Below are 20,321 nucleotides of genomic sequence, written 5' to 3'. Positions count from 1 at the left end.
AAATGGGCATCAGGAAAACGTTGAGTAGGTAAATTATATTGGGCATAGATTACAAACTTGCCATTAATGTTTAGCAATTCATGTGTCTATTAAAAGTAGACCCTTGAAAGATATTTAAAACATTAAAATGTAGTAATATCGTACATCTCACGTATGTAATAGATTGCCAAAGTTATCCGTCACTATGTCTTGTGCAATTATTTTGAAATCTCAACATCCGTCACTATGGATTTTAACATAAAGTGCAGATCCGTCAGGCAAAAAAAAAAAAGTTGTTTGCTTGCCCTCGTCCGACCGACTGTCTCGGCAGTCCCGACCGTAGAACTTTTTTTTTTTGAAAAAAGGTTTTTTTTGCGATTTTCCCAAAATGGCATGTATTTTTCGCCTGAAAACCGATAATTTAAAAAAGCGTTGTAAAATACAATATCCTGCATGTTTACGTGTCCGGCTGTACCTGACTGTCGGGTTCCGCAATTTCAGTATACCACCTCAGCGTCTAAGCTCTAATACAATTTGCTATCCACCTGCACATTTCGGACGGCGCATCTAGGGATGAGTTTATTTACAGGCAAAATATAACCGTGCATATCGTGCAAGAATGGATACAATATAGCAGATGTTAAAATATGGTAAAAGTAGATAAAATTTGAAAACAGTTGTACCAGATATTCATTTCTTGTTTATAAATATTTAGATTCATGATATTTGTTCGTATCGACTAGGAAGTAACATTGCACTATTTTTTTCAACATGTTTGTTGAGGCTACTTTTATTGAGAGCACAAATCGCTCGGTATAAATATGATTTCACTTTAAACATGGCGGACACAACACGAGTAGCGCTAGCTGTACAGGTGAACCAAGGGACCGAACACGCTGATTAATATGATAGTTTTGAAAAGCAGAAAACACTACATGTAGGAGAATTGTACACTTCATTAAACGTAGGCCTACATGTAGAAGAGCTACAATTGTTTAAGGTGCAAGTGGCGAGCACAGATGCTGGACCATGGCGTGATGATGTTGCTGCTACGGAAATGCTTGAACCATTAATTGCATTCGCCGATTCGGTATTCGCCATGTCTGTTTCTGGGAAACGGGAAAAAAAAAAAAAAAAACTTTTCCCGACCGACCGACCCAATTTTTAAAATCCATTCGAGGGCAAGCAAACAATTTTTTTTTTGGCCTCATTATGTAATGCACCCGACTTTTTTTTTTGGCCTCATTATGTAATGCACCCGACGGTATGTACTGAAAAAAGTGGTAATTTTTGTGTGTGTAATTTTTCGTGCTTTGCTGATTTTGAAGTTCTTTGTTTATTAAATTTATTATTTGTACATAGTCCTATTCAAAAAAGAATATATTTGGCATGTTTATATTTTCTCGGGCGCTGTATTGGGCACGATTCAAATAAAAGTTCAGAGAAAATTTACACTCTTGCAGTACATTGTAGTTCTCCCTCTAACAAACAATCCCACTATTTTTATTCAATGAAAATATGGCTATAAAACAGAAATGTCCATGCCATATTATTATGTGAATAAGCTTCAACTGGACATCGAAATCATGAAATTGTATGAGTAACCTATTAAAAACCTCTGCTGCAGTCCAGTTTATTTCCAAATTATTGTATTGTTATTTATTGATGTGCATCAAGTGCACTTACATGTTAAATTTCCTTAGCGACTATATTGCCTATTATTACTACAGATAATTGCCATGCTGTTCACAGCGGCGGCCATTTTGAGGACTGATATTGAAGTTGATATTTTGCTCAGAATGTTATGGACTGGGCGTACTGTTAGTTGATATTTAGCATTAATTCATCGCAAGCAAGTTCTGTAACACAAATTGAACTCATCTGATACTGATCCTTTTGAAACATTTTTTCATTATTTTTACTATTATAGAGGATGGTAAAATCTTCAAAATGTACTTGCCCAGTCCGGATGATCCAGTCTTGATTGAAGAATTCAACTTGGAACTTGATAAATCAGTAAATGTAAGTAAAACCTTGTAATTCTGAAAAAGACAATTGGGGATTATGTGTACAAGATATTGACGTCGCCTGTCAATCAAACTCAGATGGGTTTTTTTTACGATTTGTCATGATTATTGAAATCTGTGAACACAGTGGAAAAACAGTGTGCCCTATGGTTAGTTTTTAACCTTCAAACATACAAACCATCTCAAAAGTTAGGTCGTAGTAATAGGAAACCTCTATAGCTGAAGGCACCATGTCAACAATGCCTAGAAAAGTTGCTTTTGTCTTCTGAAAGTACCGTCATTGTCCGCCATTTCCTGCGATTCCTTTTCTCCGATGAAGACACCAGATGATTCAACCTCCATTTTACGAGCTACTGACCAATCACAGGCCACAGAGAATTTGATTGACAAGATGGTCAGATGCGAACTAGTTTCCTTATATTTCTTATTTTTATTATAGGGACCTAGGTGACTATTTTGTCATGCCCGTTTCCTTTTATTTCTTATTCCTTATATTTCCTTATGTTTCCTTATATTTATTATTTTTATTGTAGGGACTCACTGTGACTATTTTGTAATGCCTGTTTAATGTTTAGTTAAAGCTACATTAAAGATGTGTGGTCCAATTGTAGCACATGGTGTTTTGTACCACACATTGAGGCCCATCACCCAAGCATGCTGAATCCAGGTTTTGAGTTAAAGGATAACTCCGGCAATCACAACATTATGCCTTATATGATAGAAAATTAATTATCAAGCATGAATCATGTGTACGAGTGGATATTCATGTCGATGAATCATGTGGTTTTATTTCAAACAAACCCATATTGACCATAAAAATGAATTATACAACCATCTCTCAACACGCGATATTCAAAATTCCCTGGCACCGAAATTGTCCAGTGCAATGATGTCCCAGTAATACAATGGAAGGCTGACAACAATTGAGCACAAGTAACCATGACGTCATTGCACTAGACAATTTCGGCGCTGGAGTTTTGAATATCGCGTATTTAGAGGCAGCTGTTTTTATAGTCAATATGGGTTTGTTTTAAATAAAACCATGTGATTCGTTCTTGATATTTATTTTTCTATCATATAAGGCATAATGTTGTCATTGCCTGAGACATCCTTTAAATTACTCCAGTGATTCTGACTCTAGAAGCAAAAATGAACATCCCAATGGCCTATAGAACAGTGTTTGACTTCTGGGATGGTGCACTACCAAACTGCCTTATTTTTGTTCATACTATCACTGATGCGAGTATAGTCCCACCTTCGAGTAAAGTCCCACCCCCAAATTTTCAAAAAATTTCAGAAATTGTAAAAAAAAAGGACACTCCAAAAACCGAAAAAATGAATTATTTAAAAAAAATGAAATTGAGGTGAGTATAGTCCTACCCCTCAATTTTGAAAAATGTTTACCTACAAATGGGGTGGACTATACTATAGTCAGTACGGTACCTAAACAAAACATATTTCAGGCTTAAAATTTCACTGTGATTATGAAAACAATAATTGTGAGCTTTCATCTGATACCGAAATCTGCATTTTGATGAAGGAAAGTGGGTGGGGTGAGTCATGTCCATCAGGTCACAAACCTTTTATTAACCATGTAATCGTTATTTTGTGTGCCTTGCGCAGGAGGAAGTGGTCACAATGAAACTAAAGGACAAGAAACTATACATCGGTACATCAGAACGTGTAGTAGCCATAGATGTACAGTACTGTAATACTAGTACCAAGTGCTACACGTGTGTGCAAGCACAAGATCCATATTGCAGTTATGATGGTTCTTGTTCCTCAGAAACTAGGTAAGTCAATCGTTTGTTTTTTTAACTTCTTAAATTAAGGATGCTAGTTCTAAAAGCAGGGTTTCCACGGTCCTTGTAAGGCCTTGAATTTGAAAACACCTTTTCAAGGTCTTGAAAGTCCTGGAAATTTGCACATGGTCCTTGAAAGTCCTTGAAAATTGGAATTTGATCTAAAGTATAATTTTGACATAATTTGGGGAGTGGAGAGGAGCTGTCACTTTCGTTAATATGTACCGCATGGAGAGCTGCATCATGGTTTTTGTGTTATGGTAAGTCCTTGAAAATCATGCTTTTGGACCTTGAAAGTCCTTGAAAAGTCCTTGAATTTTAAAGGCTTCAAGGTGCGGGAACCCTGTAAAAGGGGTGTATGTCTCATTGAGTGCATTTTGAGATGAATGGCAAAGAAGGTTGTTATGTCCATGTAGTTTCAATGCAAGAAAGTGGTTATATTCATGCAGTGTCAATTCTCTATCATATGTCACTATGAAACTTGCACAGAGGGTGTAGATAACCTCCGTGTAACAGAAACTGACATTAGCTCCATTTTCATATTTTGTGATTTAACCCCTTTGCGAACTATCATCCTTAATTTTGAATGGAAAATATTATAAATATAACTCTTGGTACAGAAAGAGGTAATTAAAACAATACAGTCCAACTTCATCTTATCCGGATTCATTTTTTACGGATCTCACTGTTATCTGGCTGGGTGTCCTTCACAGGAAAACATCATATTATTGTCAATTCTGCATTTTAATGGGATATTGAAATATTGTATTGTTTGTAATAAACGCCTCGGGGCGTTGCATTTTTTCAAAAGGGGATATTTATTGGAAGTTAATGGTCAATGAAAAAAACTTAAAAATCAGGTTCAATTTCCCGATGGTGCTCCTGTAGAAAGGAGGGATTTACGACTATAATACCTACTACCATGGTGCTGCCCACAGAAATCGGTAGAAAATGACATTTTCGTGGTAAATACAACAAAATTACACCCGTAATCTGGTGACATTCTACCATAATTGGGCAAAGAAATGGATGGAAGTTTGAGTCATAATAGGTTTTGTCTATGCAATTTAGCGATCGCCACTGACATGACTGATGCAAGTTTTAAGCTCACATATTATGGCATGGAAATGGTTTCACTTTTGTCTATTTTTCACAGAAAAATTGGAGGGGGTGCGTTTATTAGAGGGCGAGCGTTTATTACAAACAATACGGTATGCCAAATTTAGTGCTGGGCAGGAAGGCTTCACTCAGCAATTATATGAATGAGACTTGTGCCACTATGACACAAATCGCACATGTAATCACAATATTTTGTATTCTCACATACTAGACTCATATTTTATTATGGTATATGAAATTGACTTACTTTTTAGTGTAGCTATATGTTTGTGCACAGTATTGTACATTTTATTAAAATTGTCAAATTTTTCATAAAAGTAAATCACTTTCTCTTTTGATGCAGTGGTATGCAATGCCTACGTGAAACAAGAGACAAGAAACCATTTGAATGCCCAAATAATTGCAAGGATTGGCCACGTAAGTTTTGTCTTTATCATACCATTATGTAATGAAATGAATATGAAATCTGTTCATCTGGACTTTCTATTTTTTGATAGCGACAGTATCGTGTCTCATCCAAGACGCATCATCAGGCTGACTGATCAAGTGGTGAACTATTGACCTGTGACACACTTGATGGTATGATGTCACAGGAGAGTCGCCGGGGTAGTTTCCTGATTGCTGCATCGTAGGTCCTTGACAGGTTGTGGTGAAGTCCCCTACATTGTTGAGCCGAAGGTTCCTCCCGCCAGACATGTATCCTTGCATCCTCTTTCAAACCACTTATGTTCTCTGTCGAGCACTAGCATATTCTTATCCTCAAATGAATGATTGGCAAATTTGAGGTGTGTGTAAACTGCAGAATCGATAGTTCTCTACCTGATCAGTCAACCTGATGATGCGTCTTGGATGAGACGCGATACTATCGCTATCAAAAACAGTAAGTCAAGATGAACAGATTTAATATTCATTTTATTATGTTTGTCTACCTGGATAAATATAAGAGTATTCACAAATATACCATCATGTAGTTTCCTGTGGTTTTCATTGGATAAGCACTCCAATTTACTGAAATGATATATCTCGTATCATACCTGCTGAGCGCATCACATGCAAGTATCGACGCACTGTATCATGTAAGTAAGGACATACGCATGCACGACTCTGCATGACAACTGGCACAGCAACAATTGTTTCATAACAATCATGGCGCTTTAATAATAGGCTCCATGAGAACTACAGGCCAATTGGTCAAAAAGTAGTTTTCATTATCAATTGAATACCTGAGTGGAAGAAGGGCCCAACTCCATCAAAACTGTTTTTGAGATATTAAGAAAAAACTTAATATTTGGAAAAGTTTTATAGACAGAATGTTTTCGTCTTCAGGGACCTTTAATACATGAACATACAATATTACATACATTCGAAATTGTATATGATGTTTCCATGACAACGGTACAGGTCTTAATACGAGCTGGAGTTGGGCCCTTCTTCCACTAATATACTGGAAGTGCCAGTTCTGTGTTATAAATAGCTACAGAAAGAAGGTAATCACCATTATGCACAAGTAGAACTCATATAATATGTTAGCAAGAAAGTTTATTATAGTGATTGAAGCAGATTTCATGGATGAACAAAATTCCTGTTTAACCCTATATTTGTGGAAGAAAGGCCCAACTCCATGGAGTTGGGCCTTTCTTCCATGAAAACCATGATTAAGTGTACGTGGAAGACTATTTAGAGAGTGGATTTTGGCTCATCTTTCACACACAAGGAAGAACAGTCTGCTGGCAATAAAATGCTGGGTCTAACTCATTTTTGTAAAAAATTGGAGTTGGGCCCTTCTTCCACTCAGGTATTCAATTGGACCAATCAGCAACATTGTTAGAATAATTTCACCACACACAAAAATTGGGGTGAATTATTTGCAAAACTCCATTCTGATTGGTGATTTAAATGAAGATATCATGCAATTGACCAATCAGAGGCAATGTTAGATCGGCAGGTAGTGCTCAGGGTGTTAAAAGGTTTCAGCAAATCAATCCATAAGCTTAAAAAGTTCCCCTTTTCAGAGGCTGTATTGTGTAGTGATGTAGCTTGCGATACCATCGTGGCATCTTCATTCAGGGTAGTGTTTTAACTCCTCCAGGCACATGACCACCCAGTGGATGGTCAAGTGCGGGCAAATCGTCATAGATGGCGGGCTGGTCGTATTCGGCATCCCTGTTGAGGCATTGCAAGCTATGTCACTGCAATTTTTGCAGACTCTAAAAAGGTAATTTATGTTAATGAATCCAATATGAGTCTACATGCATGTTTGTGGAGTTGAAATTTCATATCTAATCACTCAAGTTTTAAGGAAATGCAATTTTTTTTCTCTTGTTTTAGAACCAATGATTGCATATGCCTCCGAAAATGTAACCTATGTTGCTAAGAAGGAGCTACCAGTCATTTTATATTTCACCATAACCGGACCTAAATATTCGGATCTATCATACAACTTTGAATGCACCTGTGTTGATCCTGATGATGCTGACTGCACAGATCTCTTCAACCAAAATGCAAGGTATCAGAGACTGGATAAAGTGGAGTGGGTTTCTGTTATGTTTACTGCCGAAAATTGGAACAGCTGCAATAAGGCAAGAATAACGTATACTGCAACTGCCAATGGGGTAAATCAAACGAAGACCAGTTTTGTTGGAAAGGATTCCAGCGGTAAGTTGTTTGTTATTATATTGATATATGATGTTTGTGATGTAGGCAAAGGAATAAGGTGGCCTTAAGGTGGTTATCAAGTCTCAAAATTATGTGAAGTAAAAGTGCCACAACATTTTTAGTTTTTAGTTTATAACGTTAATGTTTTTTTTATTCCATTTATGTGTCTAAATTTGATTTCAAAGCTAAATTTGGCCAACCACATTTTTCGACACAAGTTCGACTGATATTTTCATCGGAATAAAAAAACAACTGTTCTTGCGGTTTATTCAAAATCTTGGATTTTGATCAAACTACAGCAACTAAAGTCTTTTTTTGCAGGGTGTGTTTACTAAACTATGCTACAATCGTGTAAAAAAAAGAAATTTTGAAAAATATTGAGGGCGTCCTCATCAGCAAATGTTACAATATGGCTTTAATTGTCCATGGAAAATATACAAAAGTATACCTTTTTGGAAAGGCAAAGAATCTACATATTAACACAAATTTGGTATACAAACAACCATTTTGGAAAAAATCACAAAATGCATGTTTTCCTTACAAATAATTGTTCTTTGAAATTTAGCTTTTATGATTTATCATTATCATGAGACTCCATTCTAGGGATGTTTTTCATTTTCTTTTTATATCAGCCTTATTTTTTTTTTTTAAATTTTGACCATATAAGGCAACAAAATTAATTTTTTTAAATTCACATGCATAAATCTGCACAAAAAAAATAGGAAACCATCCATACAGAGAAAAAACGGGTGTCAACTTTTCGGAATAGCCTGACGTGAGATATTGATCGAACAGGTGCTTAGTGGGACAGTGGGGGAACATTTTTTTCTCACACTATATTTTGACAATGCATGAGATTTTACTACCTTGGCGTGAGAGCATGAGAAAGTGCCGAAATGTGTGAGACTCACACCAAATACGTGAGAGTTGCCAGCCCTGAAAAAAAGACTTGTTGAAGACCTGTTACAGGCCTTGCCGTTTGAGGCGAGCGATCACCACTGCTTGCCCAAACTCGATTTCTAGTGAACGATTTTCCACTGGCGTCATAGACACTAAATATCACTCGCTGCAAATCGCCCAAAATCAGCCATTTCAGCATTTAATCGATTCTGTGCCCCCTCCAAGCATAGAAAGTCAAAAATTTCAGTGCACTTCACACACATTTCAACATAAATACTTAAATACCATTTAAAGACCAAAGCTCTACTTGATTATACCCAAATAAGTGAAATTTTGAAAATTTGACCACTCGCCTAGAATCATGCTAGCGAGTGATTAACAACTCGCCTTAAAAATCTAGATGGCAAGGCCTGTGTTAGTGTGCAGTGGCGTAGCATGGGTCATCCGATTGGGAGGCACCGACCATGATTGGGAGGGCACCGGGTCTGATTGGGGGGGGGGCACTAGCCATTTTTTGGCAATTTTACTATGGGATTTTCTAAATTTTGCAATCGATTGGGGGGCACATGCCCCTATGACGCTATGCCACTGTTAGTTTTACATGTGTTTGATATTTCTCTTACCATTACAGAACTTATAGCTGACAGCGACTATGAAGATGAGATAACCAACTATGATGAGATGATGGCTGCATATAAATACGAGGTCAAAATGTGGGAGGAAGATGCAGTAAGTGAACCATCCACCTGTTACCCCTTAGGGAACAAACCAAAAGTTGGATGATGTCATCTAAACAAAAATCATTAAGAAGCACAGGGGGTTCACTCGCATAAATAAATGTTGGTATTTATACAGCACCTTTCACATGTTTTTACATGTATCAAAGCGATTCGCATTTATTCCGCTGTCGTTAGAATATGTCAGCTGTCATACAATGCCCAAGGCATGCTCATACCTTTGGGCGGCGCTCAATGGACAATATTCATAACAGCTCCCCATTTCACCCCTGGGTAGAGAGAGGCAAGTAGGGTCAAGTGTCTTGCCCAAGAACACAGCATGATGGCACTGCAGGGGTGAACCGATGGCCTCCAGCTGGAGTAACCAATGTTGCGGTCAGTACCGATGACCTTCAGCTGGAGTAACCAACGTTGCGGTCAGTACCGATGACCTTCAGCTCGAGTAACCAACGTTGCGGTCAGTACCGATGACCTTCAGCTGGATTGTGATATTACTCACCTTGATTCCCGGTAACTTCAGGTTGGTGTATGACGTTACCTTGTGATGTCATTTGGCAAGGTAAAGTTCTGATTGTTCTGTCCCACGCGTGTGAGAGATTTTTTTGAGCCGTCCACCACAAGTGAGGGGCGGTTGTTCTGCCCGAACCCAGGTTGCTTCTTGTACTCCACATTTGTATCACCGTACTTCACGGTCGAGGACTTTAACATAAGGTCCACATCACAACCCAGCTGTATGTGAACAAGGTGGTTGACAAGATTGAATTCATTCTCATGTTTACGATTCCCAGATGATTGAGAGTATTCACAAGCACATAAAAAGTTCTATATTCGCTGTTGAAGTGACTTGGCCCAAGCTTGTGCTATTTTTTACAGGCAAAGCTGACATTTTGCTGATTTATGGGGGACCCCTCCCAGGCTAAAGGCCTGTATATTTTATTTCCCACAAGTAACATTTGTTTACAATTATTCATTTTTGTTTTCCCTCTACAGATCAAACAATGCTATCCAGATGATGTCGCTACATGCTCACCTTCGCCTTAGATGACGATATGCCAATGTAGGTATACATGTGATGCATGGGAGGATTGTATAAGAGGCTTGTTGCCATGCATTCTATTGTACTTTTGTTACTCATTTAAAAATAATTATTAAATGTGAGTTATCTTTATTTGTTATGATGTTCCTGTAAACATCTTACCCAAGAACCCACGAAAACGGAGATAAAGTTGAAAACGATTTGCAATATTCCTTATTTAAATATGATATCAAATTCAAAATATCGTCAATGTAGAGCTATCCAGGAGCATAAAACATAATAATGTCCCAAGGTCACTTTTCCCCCTGCACACTATATACTGGTCATCTAACATCATTTCTGATTGGTTAATAACTTGAAATGCTCATTTCAATTGCCAATTATGACTAGGCTTTAAACTATTTATGGCCAAACTTGCATTTGCAGATGATCTTCTTAATACTCTCCTTGATTGGTTCAAAATTGGACACAGTATTCATTTTAGCCAATCGGCAGGTAGTTCTCATGAGGTTAAGTCTGATCATTTTGCCTGTAATGCTGTAGGAGTAAGCAGGATAACTCTAAGAGCAGGAGCACTGCCTTACGACCTAGGTGTAGCTCTCTTCAGTTGCAGCAGCAGGATTTCAAGGGGCAATGGGGAGGAGGGCAAAGTGAAATCAAGGGGGCAAATAACACTGTACGCATACACGGCTTGCGGGAGGTCATAAAAAGGACTAAATTCAGTCACCATAGGCAGAGTGGCAAGCGTTGGTGACATGCGCTGGTATTAAATAGCGATTTTCTTTGTTTTGACTAATTTGTTCGGGTCAAAAAAATTTTATGAAAATGTTACAACATGGCTTTATTGTGTGTGCTCCTGGAGGGCTTATTGACGATATCTCAAATTTGTTACCAATTGTGATTGACAAATAATGAAGCCATAATTCGTTGTTGGGCATGAAAAATCTCCTTTGTGTTTGTGGCCCCTGAACATGTTTAAAACAAAACTGCCAACCAGGTTTTGCTTTAAACATGTTCAGGGGCCAATGACACATTGCAAGAAGGTTGTACATGTGATCAGGCCTAGGGGGGAAATGGGCTGTTCCATTTGAAAACCACACCCCACTGTGGAAGATTTTGAATTCCAACCCAATTCAGTAGTGTAACCCATTCCAGATTCGACCATTTTTATCCAGAAAAAGTGGAAAAAGTGTGTAAGATTTTGGAATTCTAAACAAAATTGTGTAATTTTAGGAAAAATTGTGCAAAATTTCAGCCAAATTTGATAAATGTCAACAATTTTCTAAAATAAAACGTGCATATATTTCCAGCTGGATTAAACATACGGTACAACTGGAATTGAGATGACAGTGAAATCTTCCACAGGGGGTGTGTGGATTTTAAATGGAATAGTCCAATGTCTGGTGAAATAAGCCAAATTTCCCACAAAAATATGAAAACATTTCCCTCAATTTAATTTAGGAAAATAAAATTTCCTTTAAAATGCCAAAATGTCGCATGACGGATACAAAGTTATGAGTTGTTATAATGGGTTATTCAGTTGAAATCCATATTTCTATGGAAGACATGACATTAATCTCCTGAACAGGGAGTGGATTTCAAATTGGGTTGCCTGAATGAGTGACTCCATTTGAAATCTACACTCCCTGTGTGGGAGATGAAGGGCATGTCTTCCATATGGGGTGGATGGAATTTCAAGTGGTAGTAGCCCTATGCCAAGAAGTAAAAATAAAGATATATTTGTGTGTTTGCTTGTAAACAACCATATTTGCATATAAATGAGACCAGTTGCAACAAAATGAGAGGTTTATCATGATACGTAAGGAGATAATGAACATGGACAAACAAATTTGGAATATATGGAAAAATAAAATTTGAATAACACACTGTAATTGTTTTTTATGTTAATTATGTGTTAAATTATAAATTTAAGAATAACTCCAACATGTTTTGAAAAATTATAATAAAGATACTTAACAAGTGAAAGAGGAACAAAACTTGACTCTCATGTTGTGGTAACTGGTTTCATTTATGTGATGAACAGTTAATTGCAAAAAAGATGTAAGTGCATAGTAATACTAAAGCACTTGCAACCTTCTACTTTGCATTTAACCCCCTGAGCGCTACCTGCCAATCTAACATTGCCTCTGATTGGTCAATTACATTGTATTTTCACTTTAATCACCAATCAGAATGGAGCTTTGCAAATAATTCACCCCAATTTTTTTGTGTGGTGAAATTATTCTAACAATGTTGCTGATTGGGCCAATTGATAATGAAAACTTCTTTTTGGTCAATCGGCAGGTAGTTCTCATGGGGTTAAGTGTAGATTATGGTTATCACTCACCAGGGACCAGAGAATTGAAAGTTTTTTAATCCAGATTGTGAATGTAATTCACATATTGACTCTTTGCACGGTCATCTCAAAACAAGATTCGACTTACGTGTTGCCTTGCAGGCGCGTCGCAAGCGGGGCGCTCCACCTTTTTGCAATTTGTGCAATTCTTGCACTTTTTTGCACCATTTTGAACTATTTTGCAGCTTTGTGTAACTTTGGGTGCCCCATTTTTAGTCACCTTGCTACGCGCCTGTTAGTGTTACATTGCATACGCATGTTTTAATTACGGCATACACCACGTGAAAATGAGTTGCGTAAATATGTGGATGAAAAGTGAACAAGAATGCACTTTTGCGCATGCGTTTGATAGAACCTTGTTTTTTGGTAGCGGATCCATGCAAAGGGTTATACTCAGTAAGTGTAATATGTTGTGTTTTTTACTGGAAAAACTGTGATATGATCTGATCCAATCAAACCAAAGGTGGGAATTGTGAAATTGAGTCATTACCTTATCAGCATCCGCTTGCCTATAGTCTGTCCCGTCTCAAGTTGAGAGTAACGCCATGTTGGATTTCGCAGATCCGAATCAGTGCATTTATGCTGCTGTGTCGCCAGTGTATGGCCAAATCACCCTTCTACGTGTGTGTATACATCCTGTGGGATTAGGTTAGTGCATGTGATTCAAATTTGCCACTGTGAAATCCAACATGGCATTATTCTCAACTTGAGACAAGACCCACTATAGTAACCAAGTGTGCTATTGCTGGTACAACCGTAGCACACTTGATTACAAAGAGCCTTTTTTATGCAAAATTTCTTGTGTATTTTATTGCCTTTTTCGCTCCTTTATTGGTCTGTATTTATAAACAATTTCTGCCTGATTATTTGACTACCTGCCCCCACCCCCAATCCCCACCCACCAGTGTTGTAGGTCTCGAGACCAGGTCTCGGTCTCGAGACCATCTCGAGACCTGGTTTTACAGGTCTCGGTCTCGGATGTCAAGGTCTCGGTCTCGGACCTCAAAAGTCTCGGTCTCGGACCTCAAAAGTCTCGGTCTCTGACATTTTTTAGTTCGAGACCTGTCGAGACCTGAAAAAAAAGATTTGACTTTCTGATGTTGATCATTACTTTTTCCTTACCCTAAATTTCAATGAATGTTGAAGAAATTGTTAAGAATAAGATACAGAAATCATTTTTATGATACTGACATGTATGAGGTTAGGGATTTAACAATATGTGGAGTTATAAATGACTCAAAAGTGAGCATGTTCGGATGTGCTTTAAATTTTATTTCATAATCAAAAATGCTAATGCTTCCGCCGCCACTCTGATTAAGCTGGGGTGGGGTACTCAGTACAAATGGCCATATGGGGTACGTGCTGCAAACATGGGTAGCAATTTCAGCCTTTCGGTATATCAATGACCTCCTTTTTTCCAGACCAAATTTGGTATTTGGATGGGTCCTTTTTTTTCAAAATTTTAGCGGAAAATAGCTCAATTTTGCCTCCACTATTTATAATAGCCAACATTTTTGAAATTTTCACAAAATTTGGAGGAAAAGTTGCAAAAATTAAGACACATTTTGTTAAATTTGGGTCCATTTTCTTGAAAAATTGGTACATCGATGGGTCTCCTTTCAAATTCCCAGAGCTCTGCACACCCCTACCCAAACCAAACTTGAGTATCCCCCGGGATTAAACCAAGGTCTCGGTCTCGGTCTTGGTCTCGGAACTTAGAGGTCTCGGTCTCGGAAGGGGTGGTCTTGGTCTCGGAAGGCTTGGTCTCGGTCTCGGTCTCGATCTCGGACGGGCAGGTCTTGGTCTCGGTCTCGGACATAGAGGTCTTGACTACAACACTGCCACCCACCTCACCCTCTTCTGGCCTGATTGGATCAGATTGTGTGACATAATGTTAGTCTTTACAAAAGACATTGTTTAGTGTATTATAATAGTGCTGCCATAGCTGTGTTTATTTTCTGTTCCGGTCTTGTACTTATTATGTAAGTGTACTATGTATTTGGTAGTATGTATGTATTATTGATTTTATTTATATTTTTAATATAGTTCTATGTCTGAAATGATTTAGGTCAATTATATAGATTGCAGATATAATCATAGCATGCATTTCAGTGTTTTTAGCAGTATCACAATATTAAGAAACAGGTAAAACTATTAAGGAGTTTGGCACTACTGTCGAATTACTGGCCTCTAAGAACTATTTTGATTGGTTACAAAGAGGGCTATATTATGTATTGAGCCAATCAAAGATATGGTAAGAAAAGTCAGTAGGGCTGAAGGGGATTAAGCTTAAAATTGTTTGGAGATCTAAAAGCTCTATTTTGATTGGTTGTTCAGGTGATTATATCATGTAATTAACCAATCAGGGGTTCTATAAGAAAGGCAGTAGTGCACACTGGGTTAAAGAAAAAAATGTGGGAAGGTACAAGATGCTGCTTAATTCAAGAAATACATTGTATGAGGCCACCCTCTTTAATTAAAGTAAATTAAAGTGGTAGTGGTCGGTCCAATTTTCACTAAAATTTTGTACCATACATATATGTAGGGAAGCCCATCACCAAACTTTTTTTTAAAAACTTGTGAGTTATGGTACATCGCTCCAGTGGTTTGGATAATTGAAGCAAAAATGTGTGGTACACCCTGTTTCCACTATTATATTCATACCATCAAAACAACAAAACAATCCTGGTGTTAAGGGTACTACACCCCTGCCCAATTTTGTGCCTATTTTTGCATTTTTCTCAAAAATTATAGCGCACTGGTGACAAGTAAGATATATTATAGGGGCAAGGACTACAACTACTGCACTGGAAATTTTTATTTCAACACAGACAACAGTTGTGGAGTTACAGTCAAAAATGAGGAAAACCCAATATTTGATCAATAAATCAATAACTACTTGCCTTGAGTTGCTGAATTTTCAGTGCAGTATAGTTGTTGTCCTTGCCCCTATAATATACATATCTTACTTGTCACCAATGCGCTATAATTTTTGAGAAAAATACAAAAATAGGCAAAAAATTGGCCATGGGTGTAGTACCCCCTTAATAAGAAAAGGCCTAAACTCTTAATTTTGATGGGTATATGGAGTCAGGTGTTCAGATGAGGCTGTCAATCAGATCACCCTCCTCTAATTATATTACTGAATTGGTAGATTTGGGCTGGCTGGGCATTGTAAAAGGGAAAGAAACTATTGCTGTACATACATGTGTAATTTTGAGTTTCTTGCTTTCTTATGTTAAGAACCAATGTTCTGTCTATTTCTGTCCAAAAGTTTGTGTAGAAAAGTTGTAGGTATGATTTAATGGTGCTAAATTGGGACAAATTGAGTGGAGGCTGTTTTATGAAGTGAAAGGAAACTTTATGCTGATCTGACTTTGATCATATGTTTGGTGTATTTATTTGATCACCATGGTGACAAAGGCATGGGTGAAAAAGGCACATGCAGCATCCCAAGGACTCTATGCTGATCAGGCTTTGATCATATGTTGGTGTATTTATTTGGTTACCATGGTGACATTGGGTCTGTGTAAAAAGACACCTGATCTAGTGTCCCAAGGTGTTTTACCATTATCAAAATAAGATTATTCAAAAACAATAACTACATGTACCATAATATTATATGAGAGAATTACTTGTATTGTTATACTGTATAAGTTGAGAGAAAGTTATAAATTAGCTTGATGGAGCATGCTTAGATTTTGTGTGTGTTACCTCTGAAAAGGCGCAACAATTATGGAATAGATGCAAGAGGACACAGCCACTAGACTGAAACAGAAGTAATGACATTGAGGGCTCAGCGCAACATAGCCTCATCTCCATTTTTGGTGAAAATGAGATTTTTGTACCAAACTATTCAGAAAGAAATTCTCTTTCAATAGCACAAGGCCACATCTCCATAACATACCTGTTTAAAAGTTATAAGCCAGTATAACTAGGCCTCATTGTGTAAATCTTCAAGGGTTCATACCACTAAATCTGCCTGTGAAGCAGTTTCTGGCGAAAGTTTATCACACCTATAATAGACAGTGTCAAATTTGCATAAAAAACTGCAATATCAGTACAATATTAGCAATTTTAGTGTTAAAAATTGTGGTTTACTAGAACTTGTGAATGTGATCTCGACAAATTTGTGGAAAGAAAATGCAAAAATTTTGAGTGATGTTTGCGATTATGTGGGCATGAACAAACAAGGTCAAAACGTGGTTAGCAGTTGGATGTAATCATGCGAAATTTCAGCCTTTTTATATAGCGCTAATTTTCTCCAAAAGTCGATGTAAAATGTGGAGTCATTTTCGATGTTATGCAGAATTCTGTTCTGATTAAGATAATATCAAATGTATATTTTAAAGTTCAAGGTAACTCGACTTATGGCCAGAAATGTGACCTCCGTTTTGTACTTTTAACTATGGAAAGCTGTTTTGTGGTATGAACCCTCAACCATCTTTTTCTCAATTTATATGGATATGAAGCAGTGCTGTACTGAGCCCTCTGCATGATCTTTGCTACATTTTATATACAGGATTTGAAAGGTAAACTTGAATAATATGAGATGAATGTGGCGATATTTGTATGTTTCTCATTTTGTAAATAATCTATATACTCTTTTTATGTCTTATTTTGTGCTCGCTAGACCTGATCTGATATATGGTCAATTCCAAGCAATCTCGCCCAAATTGTCAAAATTTAAAAATCAAGTCAAGTATGTGATTTTGGTCTCATATTGTAGCTAAAAGCTATATTTTCTGAAAACGTATTTTTTTAAGAGGAAATGGTGTCCATTGTTAGAAAAACATCCTAATTTGCATAAATTTGCATATTCTTGACTGGTAAAAGCAGCAAAACTAAAAACACAGCAACTGCTCTGTACTGTAAAATTTTGGAAACAAATTATGCATGTGAATATAAAGTTTATAAGTAGCTCAAAATATAAACACCAGAAATTTTCAAATTTTATAACTTGTAGCTTCGTCAGCATTGTTTGAGTACCAATTTTACGATTAAAAGCATCATTCCGCAACGCAAAAGTATCATTTATTACCACTGCAATTTTAAAATAAGGTTGATTTTCATTGAAACTAGAATGCAAAGCAAATTTATTCATCCCTATCCAATGACCCAAAAATAATTTTCAAAAGTCTAATTTCTTGGCGGTAACAACCAATTAAAGTTGCATCATTCCAAGCGTTGGAATGATGCATAATTCATAATGTGCCCGTTTGAAAAAAATATTCACAATTTTGGGTTAGAACTTTCTAAAATGCATTGCACAGAATTATATTCACAGTAATTGATGTTTCAGCATTGCCTGAACCATTGTAAGTGACATAACGCCACAAAACCCCTTGCATCATTCCGCATCGCCATAAGGATTCATGGATTGCAAGGATTTTTTCTTTAAATTTACGATAATATAAAAACAGTGATGATTATTTCTTGATAGATGGTGATAGTTGTTATGTTACATCCTATGGCTAACACCCAGTGCTAAATTTCACTTCCAAGAATTTTAGACTAGCAACATGTTGACATAATTTTAGTTTCAAAATGTGACCATGCAACACAAGTTATCTGATTTAAAAAAATCGGTGATAAATATTTTTGGATAAATATTGATATTTGTCAGCTAACATAAGTAGCCAAGTATATAAAACACAATTTACTCAAATTTATTGATCTATTTATGTTTATTTTCAAACATGGACTGCTTTTCATTTTCTATGGGATTTTACACACAGCATCATTCCATCGCTCCTTGCATCATTCGGCAACGTGACCTAGTGTCGGAAAATTTGGCATAAAGAGACGATGCCCAATTTTTTTTAAATCGATACTGACAATTGTCAGTTTACATCCTAAGGTTTAGATTAAGTGGCAAATTTAATATCTCAGATTACTAAACTCACAGAGTTTGTCAAAAATGTTTTAGTGCAAAAAATACTGGTCCCGTGCGCATCATTCCGCAACGCGAACTTGCATATGCAAATTAGGAAATTAGGGTGGTTTGGAAAAGTTTCTCCTACCTTAATCATTCACTAACCAAAAATACTTTAACATTATGCTATTCACTTTGTGCTGTTAATACATATTTGGCTGCTGCATCAAAAAGAAATTCGTACAAAGGCAGTTTGCATCATTCCGCAACGCTTGGAATTGCCCATATGTATCTTCAAGGTTGGGACATGGTTTTACAATGATTTATTTTTAACTAAATGACTTGCTGATGATGCTAGTCGGCCATAAAAAACAAAGAAAACAAAAATTATTTTGTGCCAGGTTAATATGACTGAAGTTATCAGATTAGGTCGTGTGCTGCTTGTAAAGAGAGGGAAATCCTCAAATTTATATCATGCTGTATAAAGTGCTACAACTTGAAGTTGGGCTATTCCAGTTGAAATCCATATACCCCCTATGGAAGACATGACATTAATCTCCCACACCGGGAGTGTGAATTTCAAATGGGGTTACCTCAATGGGTGACTTCATTTGAAATCTACACCCCTTGTGTGGGGGATTAAGGTCATACCTTCCATAGGGGGTGTATGGATTTCAACTGGAATAGCCCGTTGTTACCATCTTATGCAATTTGTAAATATTCCAATAATTCATTACAATTTTGTATGTACCTTAAGATCATGAATAGCTTCAGGGGTGGGAAAAGAAATCTGTATGGTTGGGAAATATATTTTATGTAAGTTGGAACAAGAAGATTCAAAATTTATGTCAAATCAAGACCATTTTAGATTTGTTTTCCTCTCCAAACGGAAAAAAGTTCTCAACATCCGGAATTTTCCTGTCTCAGACCCACAAAGCTGGTTACGTGCTTGAACACCTTAACTATGCTCTGCACCGCAGTGTATTATTTTGTCAGATCAAACATGATATGAATTTTGAGATTTTGGTATATCAGGTAAAAATATAACTTATTCACCCAGGTTTGATTATTCTTACCAATAAGGATGTAGCAATGTAGGACTATATCTTGTTTCACCTCGTGTTTGGCCGTGACGTTTATGCTCATGTCAGTTGAATCGCACACGCTATAAACCTAATTCAGCAGAGGATATACACATTACTTGTACTATAAGGTAATTCTTTGGCAGGTTTGCTGTGCAACCGGGTAAAGACTCTGTTACTACTGAACTTGAGGTGAAATGAAATATAGGTCTGTTGTAGGTACTGTGATATAATGGGGGCATGTGTGGTCAAGCATAGGAACTCATAACATCATGGGTTTGGGCCACAGTGCAATGTTTCTTAACTTGGTGTGCCCCTCTCTACCCAGGTGTATTATGGGTATCAGCTTAAGTTGGGAAGTTGACAGACTGTTAGTGTGGAGTAGCAACTAACAACCCACCCACACAGCAATATTATGCTATTTTTTAGCTCATTGCGTAAGCGCAATGAACTCTAGGCATGATCCATTTTTCTGTATGTTTTTTTCTTTCTCTTGCTACATCTTTTGAGCAATGGATCTGGTAATTTGAGGCGGCGATCTTTGCATGATCGTTCATGATTGTTACTTATTTAGCTAAGAAAATTCGGACAGAAAGTATCATTTTTGGAGCATTTTCTTACGAAAATTTTTACCAAATTTCATGGAATAGTCTCCTATGCAGACTGTTTGTGGTGCTTTTCATATTACAAACACTGTACAAACTCCTTGATCGTATGCGAATTTGTAAAAGAGATGTTGAACTTTACTGTTTC

The 20,321-nt window shown here is 37.0% G+C and overlaps 1 protein-coding gene across 1 annotated transcript in view; it reads left to right on the top strand.

The window, feature by feature from the left end:
* The window catches only part of LOC140136158 (semaphorin-2A-like), a 34,873-nt gene extending 24,066 nt beyond the window's left edge, over positions 1-10,807 (top strand). The window contains exons 5-10 of the mRNA XM_072157862.1: positions 1,910-2,001; positions 3,630-3,799; positions 5,271-5,344; positions 7,256-7,582; positions 9,114-9,211; positions 10,210-10,807. Coding sequence (XP_072013963.1) covers positions 1,910-2,001; positions 3,630-3,799; positions 5,271-5,344; positions 7,256-7,582; positions 9,114-9,211; positions 10,210-10,260 — 812 coding nt within the window. The 3' untranslated portion in view covers positions 10,261-10,807. The remainder of the gene's footprint in view (positions 1-1,909; positions 2,002-3,629; positions 3,800-5,270; positions 5,345-7,255; positions 7,583-9,113; positions 9,212-10,209) is intronic.
* The last annotated feature ends 9,514 nt before the right edge of the window (positions 10,808-20,321 follow it).

Source organism: Amphiura filiformis, chromosome 16 (assembly GCF_039555335.1).
Source record: "Amphiura filiformis chromosome 16, Afil_fr2py, whole genome shotgun sequence".
NCBI lineage: Eukaryota > Metazoa > Echinodermata > Ophiuroidea > Amphilepidida > Amphiuridae > Amphiura > Amphiura filiformis.
This window is presented reverse-complemented; position numbering and strand designations above follow the sequence as displayed.